Genomic DNA, 24,744 nt, shown 5'->3' on the forward strand with positions numbered 1-24,744 from the left:
CAGATCAACTTCATTTGAGATGGGGAGGGAAATCTTGTAAATGCATTTCTTTTTCAAAACTACTGAAAATACACTGGTTCTATCAGCTACAGATATAAATATAAGAGGCAGTTCAGCAGGGTTAGCGGTAATGCAGCAGCCACAGCGTTGTACCACTGCTCATTATCTGGTTGACTTAATAGAACATATGGAGGGACCCTGCTGTAGTCAGATACAAAACCTCAGAGGAGCTAATTCTCTGCTGCGGAATAATGAACTTTATGTAATGAACTCAAAAGCTACAGCGCAGGGCAGCAATCTGTTCTCAGCTCAGCTGAGTATCTTGTCAGTTTATGGCATAAAAAGAAATGCACTGTAAAGACAAAGATATTTCGAAAAAAAAATAGATTTATTTTGTCACTGCAGAGGAATACCATAGCGTTCAGTGTCATGTCCCCCTGACAGAATATTTTTTTTAAGTTGAATAGCAATATAGCATGTATTCCATGTGTCAGCTTATCCTGAAAAACCATAAGAAGCATTCTGAGTCAAAAAAGAAACAAAAGCCACATTTGAATATCCTTATAGGGTTGAATAAAACTCAACCGTATGCAAGTGTGTGAAAAATATCCAAAGAAACCGATTTTCCCTTTTAACAATGCCTGAAAATATAACTTATGTCCAACATAGACTGAACAAATCCCTTTGATATTGCAGCAGTGTCCATTAAAGCTGCACACTGAAATGACAGTGTGTCAATGAAACAAGGTCAATGTTTCTTTAATGTGACTTTCTTCTTCTCCATGAGAACTGATGCCATGCACACACATTACCAAAACAAGAGCAGATCTGTGTATTCCTCAGCTTAATGAGCTTTTTTTATTATATTTATTTATTTATCTATTTCCCTGGTTCCATATTTGAGGTCATTCAGATGGTTTTGCTTTGTTTGTGCAAATGCTCTGCCAGAGAATTCAGGAGTGTTCATCCTCCCTTTCCTGTTCTTCATCAAAATACCAAGGACACGGCATTATAACCTCGCCTCCCAAGTATGAATGCGCAATTATAGCATGGAGAGGTTTGTTATCTGAATTTTCTGGTCAAAGGGCTTTAACATGTTGGCAGCATTAGATCTGGCTTGAACTATGAACAGTTCCCTTGCTTCTGGAAGCAATGTTTCCTCATAGAGCAATTTAGAGATGGAAAAATGAGGAAAAAAGTTTGAAAGCCAATAGTTCTACCATAAGAGCATTAAGCATTCTTGTAATACAAGTGAAATCACTGTGAAATCCTTCAAGGTTTCAATCAATATCATGATGTACACTGATTTTACAGCTCAGGTCAGACCAGAGTCATCCCATCTTTCCACCATAATTGACATTACGCAGCAATTAGCGTATTGATCTACCTGAACTAGTGGTGGATCAGCTGGGGCCCTGTATTGACCCATCATAAAAGACCCATTCAGCTTCTGAGATTAATCCAATGATGAGAAAAGATTACAGCACAATGGTCTCCTAGAGTAATTAGATTAAGTGTGGGTGGCATTACTCCTCTGAGATTTAAGCATTTGAATGGTACAGATTCTGAAAGAGCTGCTAGCTGGATGGATGGAACCATATTATCATTTGCTCTGAGCAAGACTGTCTCACTATTTACCCGTAACTAACGTCATTGTGCTTTTGTTCTCCTTTTTTGGGATATTTCACCTCATTTGAATTCCTCCCGGTTATTCATTACAATGTTTTCCCATTTGGTAATACAAATACTCAAGCCTATTAAATAAGCTCACCTATTTACATAAAAACCGGAATGTAAAAAGTTGTGGCTTACAATATGTACAACAAATGGACAGGCATCAGAGTGAATTAACTACAATAAATTATCATAAAATAGACTTCTGTACTTTTTTTACACAAATAAAATCTTTTAAAAAAAAGTGTGTTTGTCAATCCCAGCCAAAATCCTGCCCGGTCATGTAGTAAAACTTTTTGTTGAATGGCTTGTAGAAGTCTCGCAGTTGTTGGACCACATCTGGGTGGATATTTGGATGGGTGCGCCCTTTGGTTTTGCCCAGGCAGTGGGGCTTACTGTTGCTTTCGGGCTTTTTTAAGCAGGGGAAGCCCTTGGCTGGGTTAAAGTGGAAATATTTCTCAGTGACCACCCTCCTCAGGCCCAGAAAGTCCTGGACGCGAACCATTTCGCCTGCCGGGTCACTGATTAGCCGCTCTCCGCTAACAAATAGCATCTGGTTGATGGGGAAGAACCTTAACCAGCGCTCCAGATGCCGGGCATACATGCCTATCTGCAGTGCGCTCCAAGTAGAGTCAATAAGCCCCGCTGTAGTGTTCTTGAAGGTCAGACTCTCAAAGGAAGGGATGTCAGGCTTCTTCGAGCGCGTCTGAGTATAGTCCGAGATAGCCCGTGTGACCGGGTCCCGCACCACCACGATCAGTTTGGTGTCCTTTGACATAGCAAAGATGCGGCCAGGTACCTCCTTGGTCACGAAGTAGCTGGGCGTCTTCTCCATCGTGATTTGTCCCTCCAGAGACTTGGGCATCAACTCTCTGCAAGACAAAACAAGTGCGTTAGCAAAGAACGGCATTCATACTACCCAAGAATCAGTGTTTACATTTACTCAATCAGGGGAAGCTCTTTTGTGCAAACAGATACAAAGTATACTCTTGAAAATAAAGACACTCTTCAGAGAGATTAACTGGAGAACCACATTTCACCTTTCAATGAAGGGCTCTTTAAAGCCCCATTTTTGTGAATGAGAAGTGTGAGTGTGAAGAACCCTTTTAAAGTTTAAAGAACCTCCACATAATGTAAAAGTTCTCCCCCAAAATTATTTGGCCAGGCCAAGAAATATTTAGGAACTCTTACATTTGAGAGTGTACTCGGAGAATCGGTGAGGATCTTAGTCTCACAAAGCCATATGTGATCTCGTAACGAGAATGTCTGGGGACAACTATCTGAAACTTTGGGCTAAATGTGGGTGGAAGGTAGATTATTAGGGTGAAAACAAACTGAGTGTGATATTTTTAAACCAATCTAATGCCTCATGAAGGCAGAGCTCAAAGAAGGAGGATGATGGTGCACTGGCTGACACTGTCTGATGGACAACAAGCCTGTTGTTAGCCTGTGGATGTTAAAGTTTCCCCAAAATGTATTCCTCCAATTAAGCTTGTACATGTATATTATTGTGCAGTATGCAGTAAAAAGAAATATTCCCTCAGTTCAGTTAGCCTTAAACAGTGTTTTGCTAGCTTGTTTTGCTTGTGTTATCGACTGTATTCGGAACATTAAAAGAGCATGGACTAGAGAAATTTGGGGACGGGTTTTAGAGGGTCATGCCTTTGTTTGTGGTGGATTTCACTGCAATCCAGCACCAAAAGTTTAATAGGTTTCCTCAGATTTGTATTCTAGTTACAAGATCACATCATAGATCTATGTGAGACTGCAAGGATCTATGCTCTAAAAGACAAAATCCTTATCATAGCTTGATCTAGTTAAATAAATACAGGAGAGGATTTTCATGATGTTGCAACCTGCAGAGCAGAACTCTTCAAAAATTCAACTTTCTGAGGCTTCAGATGAAGATAAACATCTTTATTTCCAGGCATCCAGTCAATCTAAAAATTACCCACCTTTAATCAGCAAACAAAACATGAAAGAAATAATATATAAAATGAGAAAATGATAAATGGTTTTAAACTACAGTGTTTCCTTTCCTGCCCATCTCATTGCCTTATAATGCTTACTATCTGTTTTTATACTGTTTCTATCATAGTCTAGAAGCAACAGGAGGAAGTAGTTGAATTAACTGGTGAATATTACATTTCCTTAAAGGTCAACACAAATAAATCGACCAATACTATTGACCAAACCAAATAAGTATGTAAAAATCATACACTGTAAATAAATAACTTAAAAAAATGACTCCAACAAGGGCTGTCTCACTATAAAGATCCTCTTATATCTGTTGGCCTAACAAAAGCCCCAGCAAGCTGCACTCTGTCTCAGCGGGGGGAGCCAGTAGATTAGCTCTGTCCAGACACTCGGCCACTCAGGCTATCTTTTGGAAAGGTCAGTCTTTAAGATCTATAACTAACTGCCACCCAGCTAAATCAGAGGGTCCATAGAGTGCCAGTGCAGGCGCTCACACTGAACTGTGGGTTGATATTTAGCAGAAGCACAGAATTACAGCACGCAAAGTCATCTGCCTCATACGGAACCCAAAGTAGTGATGACGCCTCATCACTGGGGTTATATTTAGCCACCCAAGAAAAGACAGACGTCCCCTTACACTCCCTTTAATCCCTCTCACAGCACTCTTGTAATCCTCCTCAATGACATCACCTCTATGTCTCCACTCACAGAGGGAATATGAGCTCATTCAGTCTATGCAGTTACACTATCCACAACACAGTGTCCTGTTTAAATAAGAACCAAAGTTTTCTTAGGAGTTTAGTTTCATTAGAAACATCAGTGAGATTCAATGAGCTTCAAAGACCAATATTTACAACAGCAGCACCTGCTGTTCTTACATAAAGGCCTATTCTAGACGTGCGATGTTTGAGTGGAATGCAAATGTTTGCAAAAATTCTATAAGCATTTGCACTTGTGTCCATTTTTAAAACTTTAAACTTTTAAATGTTTCACATTTATCATTTAAAACTTCTTTGCACATGTCATTGAAAGATTTTTTTTAGGGAACCAATAGTGGTTCTTTTTATGGAATCACTCCAAATAACTCTTTTAAGCCAGCATTCTTTTTAGGGTTGCACAGTTTTTAGAATTATTTTATTCTAGAAGGTTTATCAAATGACAATGTTGTCAAACGGATAGTTCCAGTGCTAAAATCTGATTGGCTGAGCTGCATTCAAAGTTGTAAAATACAGAAAATACACACACTTATGACCACCTCACATCAACTGAACTCTGTATGGACCACCAAATGCACTGATAAAGTAAGAACCCATTTTTTTTTATTTAAACTGAAGGGCTTACAACTTATTTTCTTAACTAAAACTAGCCTCACCTAGTTAACAGGCTGAAAGACAGCTAACAGCCTAAACAACTCCATCATTAATATCACAGGCTTGAATTAAAGTATTTACGATATGAATCACTGTAAAAATGCAATATAAAAGACTGTCAAGAGAATGTCAATTGAATGGATTACATGCTTCAAATGTCTGTGTTTCAGTCAGAAGATGCATCTAACCCAGGCTGAATCCCAAACGTCTTATGTACTCCCTAAATAGTGTGCTAGCTATGGAGGTTTTGAAATTTTAGCTTCTATAGTGAAAGAGTACATTATTTTTCAAGTATGGATGCGGCTGAATACCAAATGACTATTTTTAATGACTTGCTTTTTAGCTATATTATGCACTGTTGGGATGCAGGAACCAGTATTTAAATTCATATGTAGTGCACTATGTAAGGAGCAGGGCGCATTTGAGATTCGGCCCCAGCATGAGAAGAAGGGCACTGTTGGATTAGTGCTCTATAAGACTCGCAGTGGTAATTTAGTGACCAAAATGTACTTATAAAACGAAGGTTTCTGCATTAAATGGTGCTATATTATGATATGCCCCTTACTATATGACAAAAAAGTTTATATAAAGACCGCAGTACACAGTGCCTGCCAACCGAGCTTTCTCCTCTGCGTTCAGTCCATGGATGCTAGTCAATGATACTACATTTCTTGGTTGAGTACTTGCTTATGTCAATTATTATTAATAATAAATTATTTTCTGAAAAAATATGTATTTTATCATATTTTTAGTTGGCTGCCATTTAAGCAAGCGTTAAGCCTCTCGTGGCTCATTAGTCTATTAGCTTAATACAAGGCTAAGAAACTTCTTTTAATGAACTCTGCATTTTTTTTCAAAATGTATGTATAGTTAAATCATAAAGATGTAAGCAGTCATTCAGAGTGGTCTGATGTGAATTGCCCCATTCAAAAGAAACTTACTGAGCCAAACTTTTTCACAGTGGTGGTGACAGGAACCAGATGTCTGAAGTGCCTTTAAAAGCTCCCACACAGAAAGATATTACACGAACTGGTTATAACTACACTGCCTGATGTCTGGGATATTATTTTGCAATTGATTTGAGATAAAGTTTTGACCTAATATATATATATTTAATAAATTCTTTGTGGAAAAGTACATGCAGGTCCATTTTTTTCCTAGAGACTTTTTTCTCCAGGTTTACCAGATATAAAAAACTCAAGACACATGTAGGTTCACTAGGTGTTTTGGATAGTGGATCTTTGTGTTGTGTTGTTTGTTTCTCTACAATGCTCTATTTCATGGCAAAGCACCCTGAATGACTGTTTACATCTCAATGACTGAATTATGCAGAAATTTACAAAAAAATTTTTTTAGGTCAGTATCATTGCAGATATACTGATATAGTGGATCAGTGCATCACCAATTTTAGCTTGCCAGCAACAATCCAGTGCTCAAAGTCATGTGAGCCTTTAAGACAGACAAAAATACAGGGAGGAGAACTTCATGAAAGGGAATCCTGCACATCTCGGACATGCGTAGCAAAGATTTCCCTGCTGGCTCAGTCAGCAGGGTCAGACTGGTCTATTTAATTGCCAAATTAGCCCTTTAACTTTAGCCTGTGGTAGAGAGAGGCTGAAGTAGGCCAAGTGGGATTTAGGCACAGCTAGATGCTTTCCAGCTTTAGAGAGATACACAAGGCTAATGTGGAGGCAGAGAGCGCTGGCAGACACACACTAACACACACACACACACACACAAGCGCACACACCTACACACAATCTCAGCTGCTCTAACCAGCAGCAGAATACACAGAGCATTACAGACACACCTTTGAATAGCACATAAATAGCAGCTGTTTTTAAGTAATACCAATTGATTTATACACTGTATCAAAATGCTGTTTAAACAAGATGTCAGTTAAGCTAAGCCAAGTCAGTCTAAAATCACCAAGTGGTTTATCGATGTTTACATTTTACCTTTGAGTTCTGACAGTGACGGATCGTTCTAAATAAAATTACCCCTGGAGTTCCGAGGGCAGGAGAAACAAAAGCCCCGAAACAGTCAGAGCAGTTACAAATGACATATTTATAGGCATTAGTTGGCAGAGCCGTTAGTAATCTCTATTGCAAAACAAACTTTAAGAGATTATATCTTAGCATTAAGTGGGAGGAAGGAGGGGGAGGGAAGGAGACAAGAAAAGAAGGGTGAGAAAGAACAGAAAGGAGAGGATAAACTTCATTGCACTATAAGGAGTCCAGGGAAGGCTGGTAAACACATCAGACTATGTCCTCTTTACTCGATTACTACAATAAGTAATATTTCTGTATTTTTTAACCTGATCTTTATCTGCCACATCTGTAGTGTATGAGTGATTACCTTGGACAATGAGCAAAAGTGAAGAAAAACCCCAGAAAACTCAATAACTCAATATTGATATGCCAATATATCGTGGATAGGCTTGTGGAGATACACGTATCCATATAGTGATGGCTGCATCTATATTTATACATTTCATTGGATCCAGCATGAGGTAAACATGTTGTAATACTTGGGGGAACCAGACATCCAAAGCGTTTCTTGTCTCTAAAAGCTACCTCACAAAAAGTCATTACAAATTAAGAATACACTGACATAGTTTTACGATAGATTTGGGATTTTTGGTCTTAAACATAGTTTTTATAAATACATTCATGGCACATGCTGGACGTTGAGGCAAAAGGGTACTCAAAAGCAACATATATATTTTTGTATCGTACATTGAAAAACCATACTTTGGCACGAATAAAATTTTACATCAATACAACTTAGCTACGGTCACGGTAATTGGTGTGTTGATGTAACATATTTTATTCATGTGGAACACATCATGACCTATTCCTATCACCACCAGTGTAAAGAATTCTGAGTCAGTACTTCTCTGCAATTTCACCTTTGTTTACTTCTCAATAAAAGAATTATGCAGACATTAAAAAAAGCAGTAAGGCATGTATGATTTCTATTAGTTATGCACTAGAGTTAGTTTCTCTTTCATAGACAGGGTGTAGTACGCAATTCTAGCGAATTATTATTGTTTATCTTGCCGTAGTTAGCGCTTGTTATTCGTTTGTCAACGTTAAACACTAGACAAATGACATTACTGCGCTGTATGTGATGTGAGGCCCCTATTAGTTAATCAATTTGTTGTTCACGGGTAGTCCCTCACACACACATGTGCTCAAATACGGACCGTTGCCTCACAAGTCTGGGATTGAAAGTGCAGAAAACTAAGTTCTCTGCTTTTCTGCTCTGACCAGCTCCTCAGAGTGAACTATACACATAATATAGTTCTTAGAAGCTCTCCAAGCATTATAAATGTATTCAGTGTTCTTGTATTTTTTTGTACTTGTACTTACCTTAAAAATTGTAGGTAAGCATTAATATAAAAACATGTAACTACCATTCTATCCAACAAATTTTAAGGTAAACATTGGCCTAAATGTCTGTTGTACATCTGTTATTTTATTGCATCGCATCTCATACTGAGAAGTTGCTGACAACACCCAGCCCTAATTATGAGTGAGTTTTGAGTCAATAGGTTTTCCGTCCTTTTCTAATTATGGAGAAATGTGTCGAAATTATTGTCTGTATTTATCAACAATATGATACAGATGCAGCAGATGGAGATTAAGTTGAAAAACACTGGATTATGCTATTAAAACAGTTTGGTGCATGTACTTATGTAATGCTGTATACTATCTCTCTCTCTCACTCACTCTCTCTCTCTCTCTCTAGACCATTATTATTATCACACAGGGTGAAAAAAGCACAAAGCTAATGAGAGAGGGCCGTGTGGGAGAGAACACAGCATATCAGTATCTCTGCAATTATCCTTTCCATCTCTTGGATACACAACCAGAGCGCCGTGGGCTTTTTCTGGCATGACTCAAGGGACCCTGAAACTTACTACCGATCAAACTCTCCACTTAGCCCCCGAGCAAAACAAACCTGGATCCATGAATTATTCAGATGCAGATGTAAATGCTTGCACCTTAAACTAAAGACAAAACAAGGCGCTCTTGGGCAAATGTAGTAACCTCTCACAATTTGTCCTCCTTAGTCAGCAAAGCAGCCTGGAAGCAGCAGCTCACTCCCCTAGCAGGTTAGTCCTTCAAGCTTTGCTTTAAAATGAACTTACTACAGTTGACATGGACGGTGAGCTTAAAACTCTCTCTCACAGGGCCAGCAAGTGCTTGAACTAGGACAAGAAAAACAAGATTAAGATTCAGAAACATTAAAAGACAGAATAGAATAAGACAAAAAGGAGTAAAAGCTCTCAGGAAGAAACTGGTCTGCAAGTATGTTCAAGTATCTATCTATCTATCTGTCTATCTATCACATTATGGTGCAAAAGTCAGCGACCACCCTTTCGTTAAAAAAAAAAAAATTAACATTTATAGAGAAAACCTGACTCCTCACAACTATGCAAGACTTGGTAGAGCACCAAAACTGCCAACATCAGATAAACAGTACTTGAAGCTTTAATCTTTGAGTTACAGAAAGAAAATCAAGCTCCACTCTTCAGATCTGAAAAAAAAACAGGTGTTTTTGTCCATCTGTCCACTGTCAGAAGACAACTCAACATTACGAGTCTGAAAGGATGTGTAGCTGTCAAGAAACTCTTACTGAGAAAAGGAAAAAAAGAAAATTTCTATAATGCTGAACATGGGCATCTGAGATATGGAGGAAGATTTTATGGATTGAGAAGTTTAAATCTGAAGTGAGAAACAGAAAATACAAGGAATTTCTAAGACTGAACTTTGGAGGTGTGGGAAAAATATCTCTGAAGATTTCTTTGAAAAACTGAAAGCAAGTCCCGTGAAAAGAATGGAGGCTGTGATAAAGGATAAAGGGTGGACACACTAAATACTGGGAAATTTGATATCATATTCAGTTGTGGAGGCTTCTGTGTAATTTCCTGCTTTTTTCCTGACACTGGAAAATGAATAACTTGTACTTAATAGCTGTTTTGACTGGGAATTAAATGAAAGGGTGGTCACTTTTGTAGAGTATCGTTTGTGTTTGTATGCCTATATCGTCGCCGTCCAAAGAAAAACAAGTATCTCCAAAAACAGTAACTTTACAGGAGAAGGCAAAACCCTTTAAATGTAAGTTAATGTAAAGAGATTTTATTCCAAGTGATTTTGGACCATTTCTATAGGTCCACTCATCATAAAATTCACACAATGTAAAGAACAGCTGGTGTGTTCAAATGATGTAGAAAAATAAAGATCTACAAAAATTGAGATATATGGTTTTCTTTTAGACAGCGATGATATACTGTGTGTCTTTATGTGCTGTAGATGACTGCAGCTGAAACTGATCACAGTTCTGTGATCAATGATTATATCTGAAAATGTCTAACAAATACTTGTGGCAGGCCACTTAATGATAAATTACTCTTTAATTAATTGATCATAAAATGCTGTTTGCCCGCCAGATGAGGACAAGGTTGACGTTTTGGTTGCCAGTTGTAAAATGTATCACGTGCACCACTGCTCAAAAAAAACAGTGTGTCTGGAGGTGAAACTCATGACCTCTAGTGAAGCACAACTTACTGACACGTATCTCATCAACTTCTGAAGCTGCACTTTCCGTATAGTACTTGCTGTCACATGGAGCCAAAGCAGAGAGTTTTAGGTGTGCAATTGTTGTGTTGTGTCTGGGGGGGAAGTGTAGTATGTCTGCAGATGTAGATCCTGCAGAGCGAGTGTTTGAAGAGCTGTCTCTGCAACCCGTGTTTACGTTACCTGCTATCAGCTAGCATGTTCAAAGGCTGGAGTTGGTGCCTTTAGAGACGCTGAATGTTTGGCTATGTGATGTTCTCTCGGGATGCTCTAATGAGACAGTAAGAGGGAGGTAGAGGTGACAAAGCACTAATTTAGGTCTTTTCTGGAGCGTTAGCATCTGCTGAATCAACAGAAGTGGAGTGCCAGTTCAAAGTAGTTTCTCTGTCTCAGAGTATCATCACTTAAATGTTTCGTTACAAGATTATGCACCAAATGTATGCAAGCCTTAAAGGTCCTTTATTAGCAAAAAATTTATGTCAAAGTCCAAAGCAATCAGAACAATCATGACTGATTTTCTGGCACAGATACAGACCAACTTTAGACTAAATTTCTCCATTATTTGGATATTCTACAATGAAAACTTAATTAAGCTTAATCTGTGTCTCTATGGCTGGTGTACCTCTATGGTGTAACTAGCATCTTATAGGCTCATGTCTAAAAATATGTATGCCCCCACCCCAGACAAAAATGACTTTTAATGAAAAAATGACAATATAGTTCACTTGCTTACTTGCTATTGTTATGTCTCAAACAAGCTGATATCAAGGCGTGTCAATCCACTAGCATCTAACGTCATCTAACACCAACCTAAACGTTTATGTTAGGCTACCTCACTGGATCATATTTAGCTGTCTGACATGCCACTGGGCAACTAATAAGGTTACATAGATTCCTGATAATCCTTGCTGTACAACATACATATTGTGGTGTATGTACTGGTCGCGCTGCCGTAGGAACCCCGGGAGGCATGGCTATGTAAAGGAGCTCTCTCTCGAGAGACTTGTAAAGTTGTTGTTATGCTAGGAGATGTGTCTATGTGATGCACGTGTTATTCTGTGCTGGGCTGTGGGTTGGTTAGGTAGGTTAAGTGTCTACTATGGAGTAGAATTATTTGGCTAGAAGTGGCTAATCCTCTATCCCAGTAGTTCTCGCCTGGTGCATGTTCAATAAAAGAGCATTTGGCTAGTGCTACACTATTTTGATAAAATACATTTTTTGATAATGTTGCTGTTGGAACAAAACCTTGCATCTCCAAAAATATAACTTTTATAGGAGAAGAAGAAAAAAACTCCAAAAGAGTCTCCATGTAAGTGAATGTTACAAGATTTTATTTCAGATTTTTTGACCATTTGTAGTGGTCAACTTGTCATGAAATTTGTAAAGGGCAGCTGGTATGTCAAATGAAAAACTTCAAAAATAGATACAAGGAGATACAAGGTTTTGATCAGACAGTGATAATATATAATTTAAATGGAATCATTTTGATATTGTGAGATTTTAGAGTTAGAAATAATAAAAAGCTTGAGAAGGATCCTTTTGAAAGCAGTCAGTATTTATGAACTGCATTATGAATAAGAGAGAGATAAACAGACATCAGAGCTGACTGTGTAGTGCTAATGGAAGCTAACTGGTGAGGTATGTTTTTAAGAAATTTGATATTTCTGTGAGTTATGGGTGTACAGCTGGGTCAGTGAATATATAAAGAGTTTAATAAAGATTTTATTAGTTACAGAATTGCTTGACATAAAAAGTCAGAAACGTCAACTGTATGGATTGGAAAAAACTTCAAAAACCTTATAACTTTTTAAAATATTAAAAATGTTTGATTTTCATAATTTCTACTGGTGAATTTGTCATGAAATGTTTACACAATATAAAGGGCAGCTAACATTTTTCAATACTGATAACAGAAATAAAAAAACACAGTTAAGTTTTTCTTGTGACACAGATAATGCATGATGTGTTTTTGTGGTCTTTCCTAACACGTTGCTCAGGTAAAACCACTCTCTAACCGACTGCAGACACAACCTAACAGTGCCGTTCATGTAAGTAGTGCGTGCATGTTCGTGTGTGTATGTTACACTGGGAGGAATTCCTGTGAGAACCTCTCTCTTTTTCAAACCACACAATAGGGTGCGAGAGGTGGTGGTATGCAGCCACTTCAAATGATCTGACAGTTTCTGTGTGACATGTTCTAGATTTGAATCAAAAACAAGCTCAGGCACTGCAGGCTGCTTTCATGACTATAATATGTCATCTTATCATCTGCACAGCTCATAATCTTATTTTCCATCTGAACCCCCATACCTCCTACCCCCCTCACAGATAGAAATAGAAATAAAAACGCTTTGCTACTTCCAGTGTGACTGGCCCCTAGCCACCTGGATTTGTAGTAGAGGGAGGAAGGAACCATACCACTCACAAAATTAACAGAAAGCACCAGTTTGACATTGGGTTGCTTCATATTTACGGCTGGATATCAAAATTCTGTACTTTTACGGTACCAATCAAATTACTTCAATACTAATTTCATGTCATTCCATGCAAAATTTCAGTACATAAACATTCAGTCTAATCAGCATGTACAACCCAATAAGCATGCTTGTTCCAAAATCTAGACTGCTGATGGGCTGTCTATATTACATTCTATATGCATGTTATTAATGTCAGCGCTTCTTGATTACTCTGCAGCCCACTGCAGTCATCAAATTTACCCACTTCCAGCACCTCACACTCATTTCTGGTTTAAGCCACACGCTGATTTAAAGAACAGCTTACATCAATATAACCTTCCTGACAATAACATAATGCTTCTGTGGATTTAACAGCCAAAATATTCAACATGAACAAATTTCAAAATTTGAAACTGAAACAATAAAGACTAATCTTCAACAAAATTGCTCCGTCCTTCGGATATAAAAAAAACAGCCTTTTCATCTAGGACTAATCTGTACATTAAAATTTACCAAGATATTTTCAACACAAAAAGCAGAAGTCCCTAAGTAACTCATTATTATGTTATAAAGCTCTGTACTGGGTTCCTACAATACAAAGGAACAACTCTTTCTCAAAGCATAAGAACTCTTTTCTTCTACTGAAGTTTTTCCATCCTAAATGGAACTTTACTCAGTCCAGAAAACACAGTGTCAGTAAGACCGATCAGGACTTATATAATTCTACTCAAGGGAAGAACAACTTTTTCCCCTAAATGTGTGTGCGACCGCAGAAAAGTTTACAAGCCTGCTGGTGTCTAGATCTTCTCCTGGGCTGAATCTTTTTAGGGCACTTTTTTAACTTAAGAGTTCACGCTGTGTTCGTCAAAAAGCACTTTCGCCCTCCTGAGCGCATTTGCATACAAAGTGAAGAAAGAAACAACACAATTCAGTCTAATTGCGCGCTCTCTCTCACTGGGGTTAATGCACACCTCAGGGGCTCCAACGCCTCCTTTTCACAGCCCAGCCTGCCTCTACTGAGCTCTCAATAGAGTCGCTCTCAATTTACTCCAGGCATCTGCCGCCGTCAAACACACACACACACACACATACACATGGCTGCTGGCAATTGAGTTCTCACTCACTGCCAGGGAATGTGGTAATGAACTAAAGAATATTACTGCTCTATAGAAAAGGCAATTGTTTTATGTTATGACTTTTTCTCAGAGTCATATTTTCTTGGGTGCTTACAGTTCTAATGGTGGACCAACTCTTTGAAACGCTGTTCATCGAGATATCAACAGCCAGAAACAAAACAGTCATCCAGAGTATTGCTGGCTCTTTTAACCCCTTAAACCCCTAAGGCCCTGTATAGGGACCCACATTTCAATTTCTCACTTGCTTAACCACATAACTTACAGTACAGTGCAAAAGTCAGCCACCCTTCATTTATTTATTGATCCCCTATCAAAAAAGCCGAAAACATTTATTTAACAGAATATTATATGCAAGTCTCAACAACTTACCATTTTTATGTATGTATGTATGTATGTATGTATGTATTGTGTCCATCCTTTGCTTTTATTGCAAGTTTCCATTCTTTTCAAGAGACTTTCTTTCAGTTTTTTAGACAAATCTGCAAGGATATTTTTCCACACCTCCAAAGTTCAGTCTTAGAAGTTGGTTGCATTTTCCTGTTTCTCATGATCTCATGAAGTAATGCCAAATGCATTTAGTATTGTTGAGATCTGGATTCTGGAGTGGTCAGTCAATTGTTCTGAGAACACCAGCGGCCTCTTTGTTTACAAATTTTCTTCCTTTTTACAGATCTGAAGCAAGAGTGGAGTTTGATTTTCTCCTCTCTCTCAAAGATGAAAGTACTGTTTATCTGATGGTGAAAGTTTTGGTTGTCTACCACGTCTTGCACAGTTGTAAGGAGTCCCATAATTAACACCCTCCTTGTGTAAGTGAATTATCTTATATCTAGTCTAGAATATCTCCTGAAAAAGAATAACTTGCACTTAATGGTCTAATTAAGTCGGTTAATTTTGAAAATAAAATAAACAAAGGGTGATCTCTTTTGCACCACACTGTACATACAAGTTTCATGGCAGTTCTCATATAATTCATGGTATTAGGTCTTAAAAGAGTATTCCAACATTTTCCATTCTAGTCTTTATCAGCTGCATATAGAGGAAATGATCAATTAGCAGAGCGGAAGAGGACAAAAAGCTGACTGTAAATGCATGTAAAGCACCTGCCCATTGGCTTCTACCGGCATCCCCGGCTGCCCAGTGGCTTTTCCTATATGTGTTTCAAGTCAGCAGGTTTTCCGTTCTTTTACTATTTATATAAGGACTTGGATAAAAATCCCTGGTAAATGACCATGTATTACAGATGCAGTTGATAGAAATTAGGTTGAAGTATGCTGGAGTTTTACTTTAGGATTTATGATTGAAAAAACAAGCTTAATGTTCAGTGGGTTACAAGTCAGGCATCTGAATGAATGTCCTAACTGTTGCTGAAAATCCTGCTGTGCCCAGCACCTCCACTAGGGACCACATGGCCACCCCCACCATGTTGGGCCAACAGTGCAGGCATAGCTGAATATCTCCACAGGGGGTCCTGGCCTCCTGACTGCATGCTCCTCTCTCCAGGCTTCTGCTTCACAATTAGTCAAAGGGGCTCCCTGGATAAAGACAGCCATCTGACTCTTTGGCTCCTCCAAATAACAGCACCGCCCCCCCACACACCAGCCAAATGTGGCAAAAAGAGCAGCCAGTGGGACAACACGCATCATTCCAACACAGAAAAGGCTTAAAGCGATGGTTCAGCCAAAAATCAAATTTACATAATTTCTGCTAACCCACAAATGTGGTTGGTCAGCCAAGACATGTTTGAAGTCCAAAGTTAGCTTCTTTAGTTTTTCTGTCATAACTACCATGAATGGAAGCTTATAGCCTTCACTTTAGTGTTGTGCAAACTGCATCATAAACCTGCATCAAGTTGCTATTTAAATTATAAATAGACTTGCTTGTGTGTTTTTTACCACTGCATATTATAATGTCATCTATGAAAATGGACAAAAGATCAGACATTGATACTTCAATATGGCTTTTATTACAGGTTTTAGCTATACTATGTACTTTTCTTCACTTTTATTGAGGTATTGGGGAAGCGGTTGTGATTGTGTGTGTGTTTAAAACAGGCGAAGTCACACACTGTATTACTGGTGGGAATATGTCAAGGCGGAATGTTTGAAATGACAGAAGGCTTTGTGTCTGACTGTCACAGGGTCAGTTACTCTTCTCTGTGTGAGCAGAGCCTCCTTCACTGTGTTTGTTCATAAGCATGGCAGTGTACACTCAGCTCACATCACAGCTGGTATCAGAATTTTGGTGTGGTTGCATTTTTCTAAGTATGAGTATGAGTATATGAGCCCGAGATACACCCAATACCTGATACCAGTATCGGTATTGATGCATCCCTACAGTAGGGTGTGTCACACTGTCAGAAACCACATCAGCAAGTGGTACTTCTAGCTATAAGCTTCCATTTGATGGTAGCTACATTAGCTTTGCTTAGATAGAACCCAAGGGGGCTTAATCCCATGCCCTTTGCACTCAGACTGTACAAATACCCTTTTGGACAGCATGTATAATAAAACTGTCTTTTCTTCAAGATTCATTTCAGCAAGGCAAGGCTCCAGCTTGCACCAGGAACAGAGAAAGTGGGTAAGTTCGGGTTCCCCAAGCTTCATCGCTCTTGGACGCTCCCTAAGGAGCAGTACCGGCTGCTTGTGGAGACTGTCTCTCAGTAACTTTAACCTGTCCCTGCATTGCTGGAAATCCCACAGAGAAAATACTGGTAATCTCTTTAAGAAAGCACTGCAGTGCATGATTCAGTTATGTTGAACTACATGCTGATTTTTTGGAGATCTTGTTGTTGAATTCCACACAAAAAAAGAGAAAGTCAGAAAGTCCTCCTGTCTTTTTCCACCTTAAATAAACAATATACACTGCTAAAGATTATCACTGTGACAGCATTTGGGTGGCTTTAGGCACAATACAGCACAGCCAATCATTTATACATATCAGGCACTTAAAGGCACAATAACAAAAACACCTTATTTAATTCAAAATGATAGATAGACATTGGAAATAGATCATGTTAATACAAATTATGACCATTTTCGGGATATTGTAAGTGTACCTCAAGGGAAAAAGACAAATACAAGCCCCTACCCCCCCCACAAATGTGCATGAACCTGGCTTCTAGCCTCCAGACATAAAGTTAAGAAGCAAACTTTGGACACCAAACATGTCTTGGCAGACTATATTTTAGGAGAAAATTGGCCAAAGATGGCCAATCCATCATTTCATCCAACAAAACCCAGCTATGTGATGCAACACATGATGTCCAAAAAGTGGTAGGTTATTTGAGGTCAGTTAGGTGTTACTGGCGCCACAGACCGACAATGAAACTGGTGGAGTTAGCTCTGCTCTGAGCAGTCATTAGGGAGCACTTATTGTGCGAGTGGCCGCTGGAGGTCAGGCAGCAGTGCATAGCCCTGACTAGGCAGAGATGTTTTAATTAGCCAGCCGCGTTGGCTCAGGGGACAGGGCATTCATTAGACAAGCCTGCATGCTGCTGCCCTCAACTTTTCCACTGGATTGGTTTTAGCCTTCACCAGTGGGACACAGTCACCTGTTACTCAGGCTGTTTGTCTTTTAGGGCCAGCATGGTATTGCCAAGAGCACATAGAGTATTACAAAGCTTTAAAACTGCACAGGACATCCGCACTATTACCAGCCTTCAGACCACTGTAGCATCAGTAAGGTACACTGAAAAAAGCGTTGAATTTGAGTGTTCATAATTTCCACATTAATAAAATATATTACATCAACACAATTACTGCCAAAGGTAAGTGCACTAAAAAACAATGCACATGCCAATGATATACATATGAATAGGGGAGTTACAATATGTTTATTTTCATATTGTTGCTGGCCAAAAAAACATATCTCCATTTTTGTTGATTTTTTTTCTACACCTTTAGACCATGGCAGATGTCGTCTACATTATGTAAAAATTTCATGATGAATGAACCAATAGAAATGCTTCCAAATCACTTGAAAAAAACCTTTTTACATTAACTTACATAAAAGTTAAAACCATTTTTGCCCTCTCCTGTAAAGTTGCCATTTTGCCGGTCATTAGAGTGTGAGTGTATGGCATAAGCCCATCCCCCTCCTCGCCCACTTCACTATGACAAGACGCACCAAGTCTCAATCCCAGATGCTCTGGCACTTGGAAACAGAGCATTTGATATCTTTTGCATACAAAGCTGGCCACTATCAGGATTTTGTTGAGTACATGCAGTGTTTTTTCATTCAGACGGAAAAACAAAGTCTGTTTTTCTAACTAAATTCTAGTCAGCAATAGCAAACAGCTGCCTGCACTTGCCATTGTGATAAAAGCCTGAGCCTGAGCAAGACTGTGATGCTCACATTCGCTTCCCCTTACATGCAGTGCCAAAACAGCTGTGATCAATCATTTGGCATTTAAGGCCATGTTATGTGATGAAACCATACTCTCTGCCAATAGGTAGAAGTCTGGCTTGCAATACTAGGATACACCGAGATGCCTACTCTTACTATTAGGCTCTCAGAAGAGACTGAGGGGTGTATCAATGATACAGTTTTAAAGTTCGATTTTCTGATACTGTATCGAAATCATTATACCTTTACATCCGAATCCAATAAAGTCAATACATCCCTTTTTTCAGAGTATAAAGATTCATATTTTTCTGTTGCCTTTTTCAAATGACTCAGACAGATAAATATAGGTGCTTTGCTTTGCTGAACAGTCCACATCTCCCTTTGCTTAGTTACTGAGAGAAGCTGAAGAACAAGGTGCTTTTAGCTGTGAGTTTCTCTGAATATAGTTTATAAAGAACAGTGAGTGCTTCTTGAATACACTGCAGTTAATTTTTCTTCGAATCCTACATGATATGTCTGTGCACTGTTTTAATAATCCTCATAAACTGGGCAAAACACCTCCTTCCATGTATGCATATACTGTGAATTTTTGCTTGTGCTGCCCTATGTGCCTTATACTTTCATATCTAGTGTAAGTTATGTAGACATTCTCAGAAAAAAAGTCTAAACTGTCACTGGGGTGGTACATTTTCAGTACCTTTAGTCAGGGAACATAATTATACCATATGCCACTGCAGTTATATTTGTGTAAGGTGCATTGACTCCACACATCCTGTCTCGACTCTAGGCATTTTATTTTTCTTAGGTTTTTCTTAGGTTCTTTTTAGGTTATGAAAAGGTACAAATATTCCCCTTTCTCCTGGAGTAGTGAATATGGTGTGCTTTTAAAACTTATTTAAGGTACACTGTTGGACCTTAAGGTTGTTGTTGTTCCTTTGAGTATACATTTACATTGTTTGTACCTTGTTGAACAAAAATGTGCCTTACAGAACATTTTTTCTGACAGTGAATACTGTGATTTGTGTTGTGTTGTTTGTTTTTATCCAGTATAGCTGCCAGTAATATCAGTGCACCTTATGTTCCTACAGAGTACAGAGTTGAGCAGTTTCCAACATTATTCTTAAAAACAAAGGGTTCGTAATTGTTCTTGATTGAGGCATTTTAAAGGCTTTTAGAAAAATGGGTCCTTAAAAAAACGGCCACTTAAAAGTTCTTTAGGGAACCAAAGTGGCTCTTCTATGGCATCGCTCCAAAGAACCTTTGGTACCTTTATTTTAAGAGTGAAATTTCTGTACTTGACATGTACTAGTGACGTAAAGTAGGTCTGATTACGATTTTTGGTCGCAGCCTCCCTCAGACTGCCAGCAGCAAAACCTACGTTTATCACAATACAACCACTAACTGGTAAACATCACGAGAGCTATGTTGCCTAATGGCTCACTTAGTTCCCTTTAGAGCGCTTCTGCTTTGTCATAAGATGGCTAGTTTGGTGGAGAGCTAGCATGACTGGATAAGTAAAAAATCCAAGGCGAATATCATAAAGCTTTTTGAAAGTTTAAGGCCAGACTTTTTCAAGTGTGAAAAAGAAAAACCTTCATACCGGCTCTCTTATTCCAGCAAACATGTGCTCAAGAACTGAAGGTAAGGGTCAGACTAACTGGCACCAATCAATAGTGTTGTGCAAGGGAAACTGACCATGAGCCGTATTACATAATCAATAAGTTTGCATAGGCTGTGCTTGCTTTGAGATCACAAAGGTTCAGTTTAGGTCTAGTTCACCAAATGCTTTTCTCTATAGGAAGAAATATTCTGAGAAAAGTTCTTACTACACATTAAGCAGCATTCATGTCTGATTCTGTTGGAAAATGCTTTATTTCTTTCTCAGGCTGCTTACGCTCAATTTTCTCTCTTTTTCTCTGTTTCTTATTTCAGTTTCTTTACATTTAAAGCATTATGAGGACATCTATAAGACAAATGGCAATGCTTAAAGTGAAGCAATGGCCCTGCAACCCTTTAGGCCACCACAAAAGCATGAGGAACCATGATAGTAGCTAACATAGGCTATATGTTAATGGGAAATTCAGACCATTTTTCATGCTTTTGTGGGGCCCAAAAGTTTGCAGGGCCAATTAAATCACTGAGTAGTAAACAATATAATTCAGAGCGGTTTGATGTAAAATGGTGCACTGTAGAGAAATTTACCAGCTCAGATTTCTCCACAGTGGTGGTGATAGGAGCCAGGGGTCACATTGTCTACAATGCAAATATAGCCATATCCAAAAAGGCCAGTTAACGTACACAAGTCTCCTGAGTTTTTTACACATAATGTTGAGATTAATAAAATAGTGTTAAATCTGAAAAACAAAAAATCTTTAGGGACTATTTTGCCTTACATCAGCCTACATGTACCTCTCCACAATTAGTGTATATAAAAGCAATGTGTTTTAAGCCAAAAACTCGAAGATCTTGTAAAACAATGTCTTAAGCATTGTACAGTCTATTTTGTACTATTTCATGTAATACATTGTTGTGAGGTAGCCTTTAAAGGCATCAAACACTTCTGGTTCTTCTCACCATCACTGTGAACAATTCTGACTTAGTAAGTTTCTTTAGAAAAGAGCATCTCACAACAAACTACTCTGAATTACTGTGTTTACATCTTAACTATTTAATTACGCAGAAACTTTAAATGTGAGTCATATGCACCTTGATATGTTGTGTAAAACCATGAATGATCTCAAACTTTGACTCATACAGCCAATTTTCTTCACAATATCATCAACTGATGGACGAATGGGTAAAAAGAACATATGCAGACATAAATTCTATGACTTTTCTTTTTTAAAAATCATGGTGCCTAATATTGTAAACAGTATCTTACTGCATCAGTAGACTTGTTTTAAGGAGAACAAGCAGGCTTTGCTTTTGTTATTAATTACTCTGTAAAGCCTTATTAATGTTATAATTACATTATTAGGTGATCAATTATTGTTTATAATGATGAATAATAATGAATAATAAATCTACTTATTTATCAAAAGCTCTCTATCTATTCTTACAGCACTGTGGTCTAACAGTTGTCTTTTATTTAATCTGTTTGCATTAATCAGGTCTGGATACTGAGGGGTCAGCACAAAGGCCCATATGTCCAGTCTGTTCACAGTCTTAAGAGTTCAGAAAGTTCTTGACGGTGCAAAACCGAATTTGAGGTGGCACAACGCCTTTTCATATTGTAATGTGCCAGTCGTGAGCAGAAATATGCAGACTGGGGAAACGCTGCACTGTTGTGGAACCTAACAAACCTACTTTCATTGGAAATAAGCAGTTCTATTACTAGTTTTGTTAACCTCAAAAGGATTGTTGGATTAAAATGAAGCAAATCAAATGAACAGCTTTCAAATCAACCTCGGTTTTTTTTTTCCTTTTTTTCTATTGGTTTTTATTACCACAATGAAAACAGCTTATTTACATTTCAATGCAGTCAAACAGAGTAATGTCAGCTTATACGCACTGCAACACAAAATGCAATTAATGGCAACAGCACATTAACAGGTTGTTGGGCTTTATTACAGAGTGCACTCACAGCTGCCCACTCACCTGTACCACTCGAGCCCCTTCTCGTAGTTGCGGTCGAAGAAGTGCGGCTCTGCGCCCACGGCGCGGATGTCCGGATGCAGGCGCAGAAACTCAAGCAGCGCGCGCGTGCCGCCCTTCTTCACACCGATTATGATGGCCTGGGGAAACTTCTTGGTCTCGGAGCCGTTGAGGGTCCTGCCCTCGTCCCAATCGTCCACTCTGCTGAGGCTGCTGTCCAGCTCCCCTCCGTCGCCGTTCAATAGCTCCGTGGGGAGCGCGTGCAGGCTGGTGGGCTGTCCGGGGTCCGCGGCCAGGCTGGGCACACTGGAGCAGTAGCCGATGCAGCAGTAGAGCGTGTACGCCCACAACGACAACATGATGCACAGCACCAGAAGTTTGTGTCTCACCGGCGTGTGAAGCGTGGCACAGCAGGCTATATTCCATAGGACTGCCGGGGCTGCTGCAGCTGCACAGTCCGCGCGCGCATGGCGGCAAAGTTCCACGCTGCCCTGACCCCGCACCAGAACTCACCCTCGCGCCACCAGAGACAAGACAGTGGACTGATGGAGCGAGATGCTGAGCGCATGGCGTTATAGCCGGAGAGCAGGAGCTGTGGAAGTGAGAGAGATGAGGGGAGCCAGGAGTTTCACCCCAAGCCCCGCCCCCTGCGCTGCGATTGGCTAGTAGTATAGTCGCCCAGTAGGGTAGTATGCTATGGCAAACTGTAGTGTAGTGTCGTAGGGATTCCAACCTAATATTTCTGTAAATCTATAATAAGTGTGATTCTAGGGTTCTAGCAGAGGGACAGGGAGGCGACCCGTGGAAGCACATTTGTAACGTAATTAGTTGAGGCTCTGGTTCCAGTATCCAACTGCAGAACTGCAGCACTACAACCACTTTCAGGCCTGCACTTTAAGCTCCCTTTCGCCCAAACACGGGAGTACACCATGGATTGTCTTTCTGCTACATTACTCTTTCAGATGAGAGAAATATTTTTGCAGAGAAACTATTTTATGGTAGCATTTTTGGTTCTTTCAGTCCCAAAGTATTGTGGCGTCCCGCCACTGGCTCGCGCTGCCATATGAGCGCGAGAGGCGTGTCCATGCAAAGTGGCCACGCGTGGAGGCTCTCAGGAGACAGCGCCAGCGTTACATTTCTTGTAAATAAGTTGTTGTTGTTAGCTAAATGAGGGGCTGAAGTGTTGCTTGTGCTTTGCTGTGTTGGGCTGTGGGGTAGTTTCAGTCTTATCCATAAAGTGAACATGTAGGGTTAGAAGTGGCCTGCCTGCTTCCTGTGTCAGGTAACAATAGCATTTAGAGCTCGATGTTTGTGCTGTTTTATTCTATAGTGATGAATAGTGATGAGTATTGGTGTCAGAAGTGACCCCCAGGGACTTGCAGAAGTGACCCCCAGGGACTGAGAGGAATGGCAGTGAAACAAACTCGAAGGCAACTGGCAGAGAACACAGAGTTCAGCTAAAGACGACTGGTGGTAAAGATGGCACAAGAAACGGTGAGGCTCGGCGGCGGGGCCCAGAGTAGAGAGAGCCACCGAGGCAGCATCTAGGATCTCCCCGTGAAGCAGCATGTTAGCCACGACCCTCCCAGATGTTTCGAGTGGGCGCCAATGGTGTGATTGACAGGTGGCTGCTTCATGAGGAGCAGATGGGCGAGCTGGTGGCGGAGCTGAGTGCGAAGGTTTGACCGAAGAAAAGACTACCCCATGGCATTTGTGGATAGGCTGTGTCATGCCCCCACATGCCCCATTGACTCTGCTTAAACTCTGTGAGGTCATCAGGACAACTGACCTTTGAAGTGGGGGGCTATGTGGCATCCCGCCAATGGCTTGCGCTGCTGTGGGAGCGCAGGAAGCATGGCCATGCAAAGCGCTTTTGGTAGGAGAGACATTTCTTGTAAAGAAGTCATTATTCTTAGCTTAATGAGGTGCTGGTGTGTTGCTCATGCTTTACTGTGTTGGGTTGTGGGGTTTTAGTGTCAGTGTTAGTACCTACCATAAAGTGAACATGGTTAGAAGTGACCTGCCTGCTTCCTAGCCCTGACAGCTAGTGCTGAGCGGTGGTTCTCCCTTGCTACTTGTTCAGTAATAAAAAAAAAAGTATTCACCTTTAAATCTTAATGTTTCCCCCCTCTTCGTCTATGCTGATGCTCATGGGTGTAAATCATTGCTGAGTAGCCAGCCTCTCATTCATGGTCCAACTCTCCATCTTCCAGCCAATGCTCGACCACACCACAGAGTTATATCAGCATCACATAGGCTGAATTTCATATTGCTTCCTACTCCTTATGTAGTGCACAATGTAGGTCATAAAACAATGGCTTCTATGCCCAAATCATGCATTATATGTTGAATAAAAAGCTATTTACATTTATATTAGATGCACAACTCTCTAACATTTAGATCACTATTTGTGTGCAACAGCCATATTTTCCTGACCTATGCAGTGCACTATGCAGGGAGTAGGGAGCCATTTGAGATTCAGCCATGCATTTTTTCTAGAAATTTAACCATAGTCCTTTACATCTTGGGGTGTGAAATCATCTAAATCTAGTCCATATATCTAATATTTCTCATTTTGAGATTGTTCTAAGAATAATATAAGATTATT

At 39.6% G+C, this 24,744-nt stretch overlaps 1 protein-coding gene across 1 annotated transcript; it reads right to left on the reverse strand.

The window, feature by feature from the left end:
- Positions 1–367: 367 nt before the first annotated feature.
- Positions 368–22,718, reverse strand: hs3st3b1a (heparan sulfate (glucosamine) 3-O-sulfotransferase 3B1a). The gene is given in 3 exon segments (XM_036589480.1): positions 368–2,546; positions 22,140–22,526; positions 22,528–22,718. Coding segments are annotated over 3 exon segments (1,041 nt in total). The 5' UTR covers positions 22,563–22,718; the 3' UTR covers positions 368–1,927.
- Positions 22,719–24,744: the final 2,026 nt, after the last annotated feature.

The sequence above is a fragment of the Colossoma macropomum genome, unplaced genomic scaffold, assembly GCF_904425465.1.
Source record: "Colossoma macropomum unplaced genomic scaffold, Colossoma_macropomum, whole genome shotgun sequence".
NCBI classification, from domain to species: Eukaryota; Metazoa; Chordata; class Actinopteri; order Characiformes; family Serrasalmidae; genus Colossoma; species Colossoma macropomum.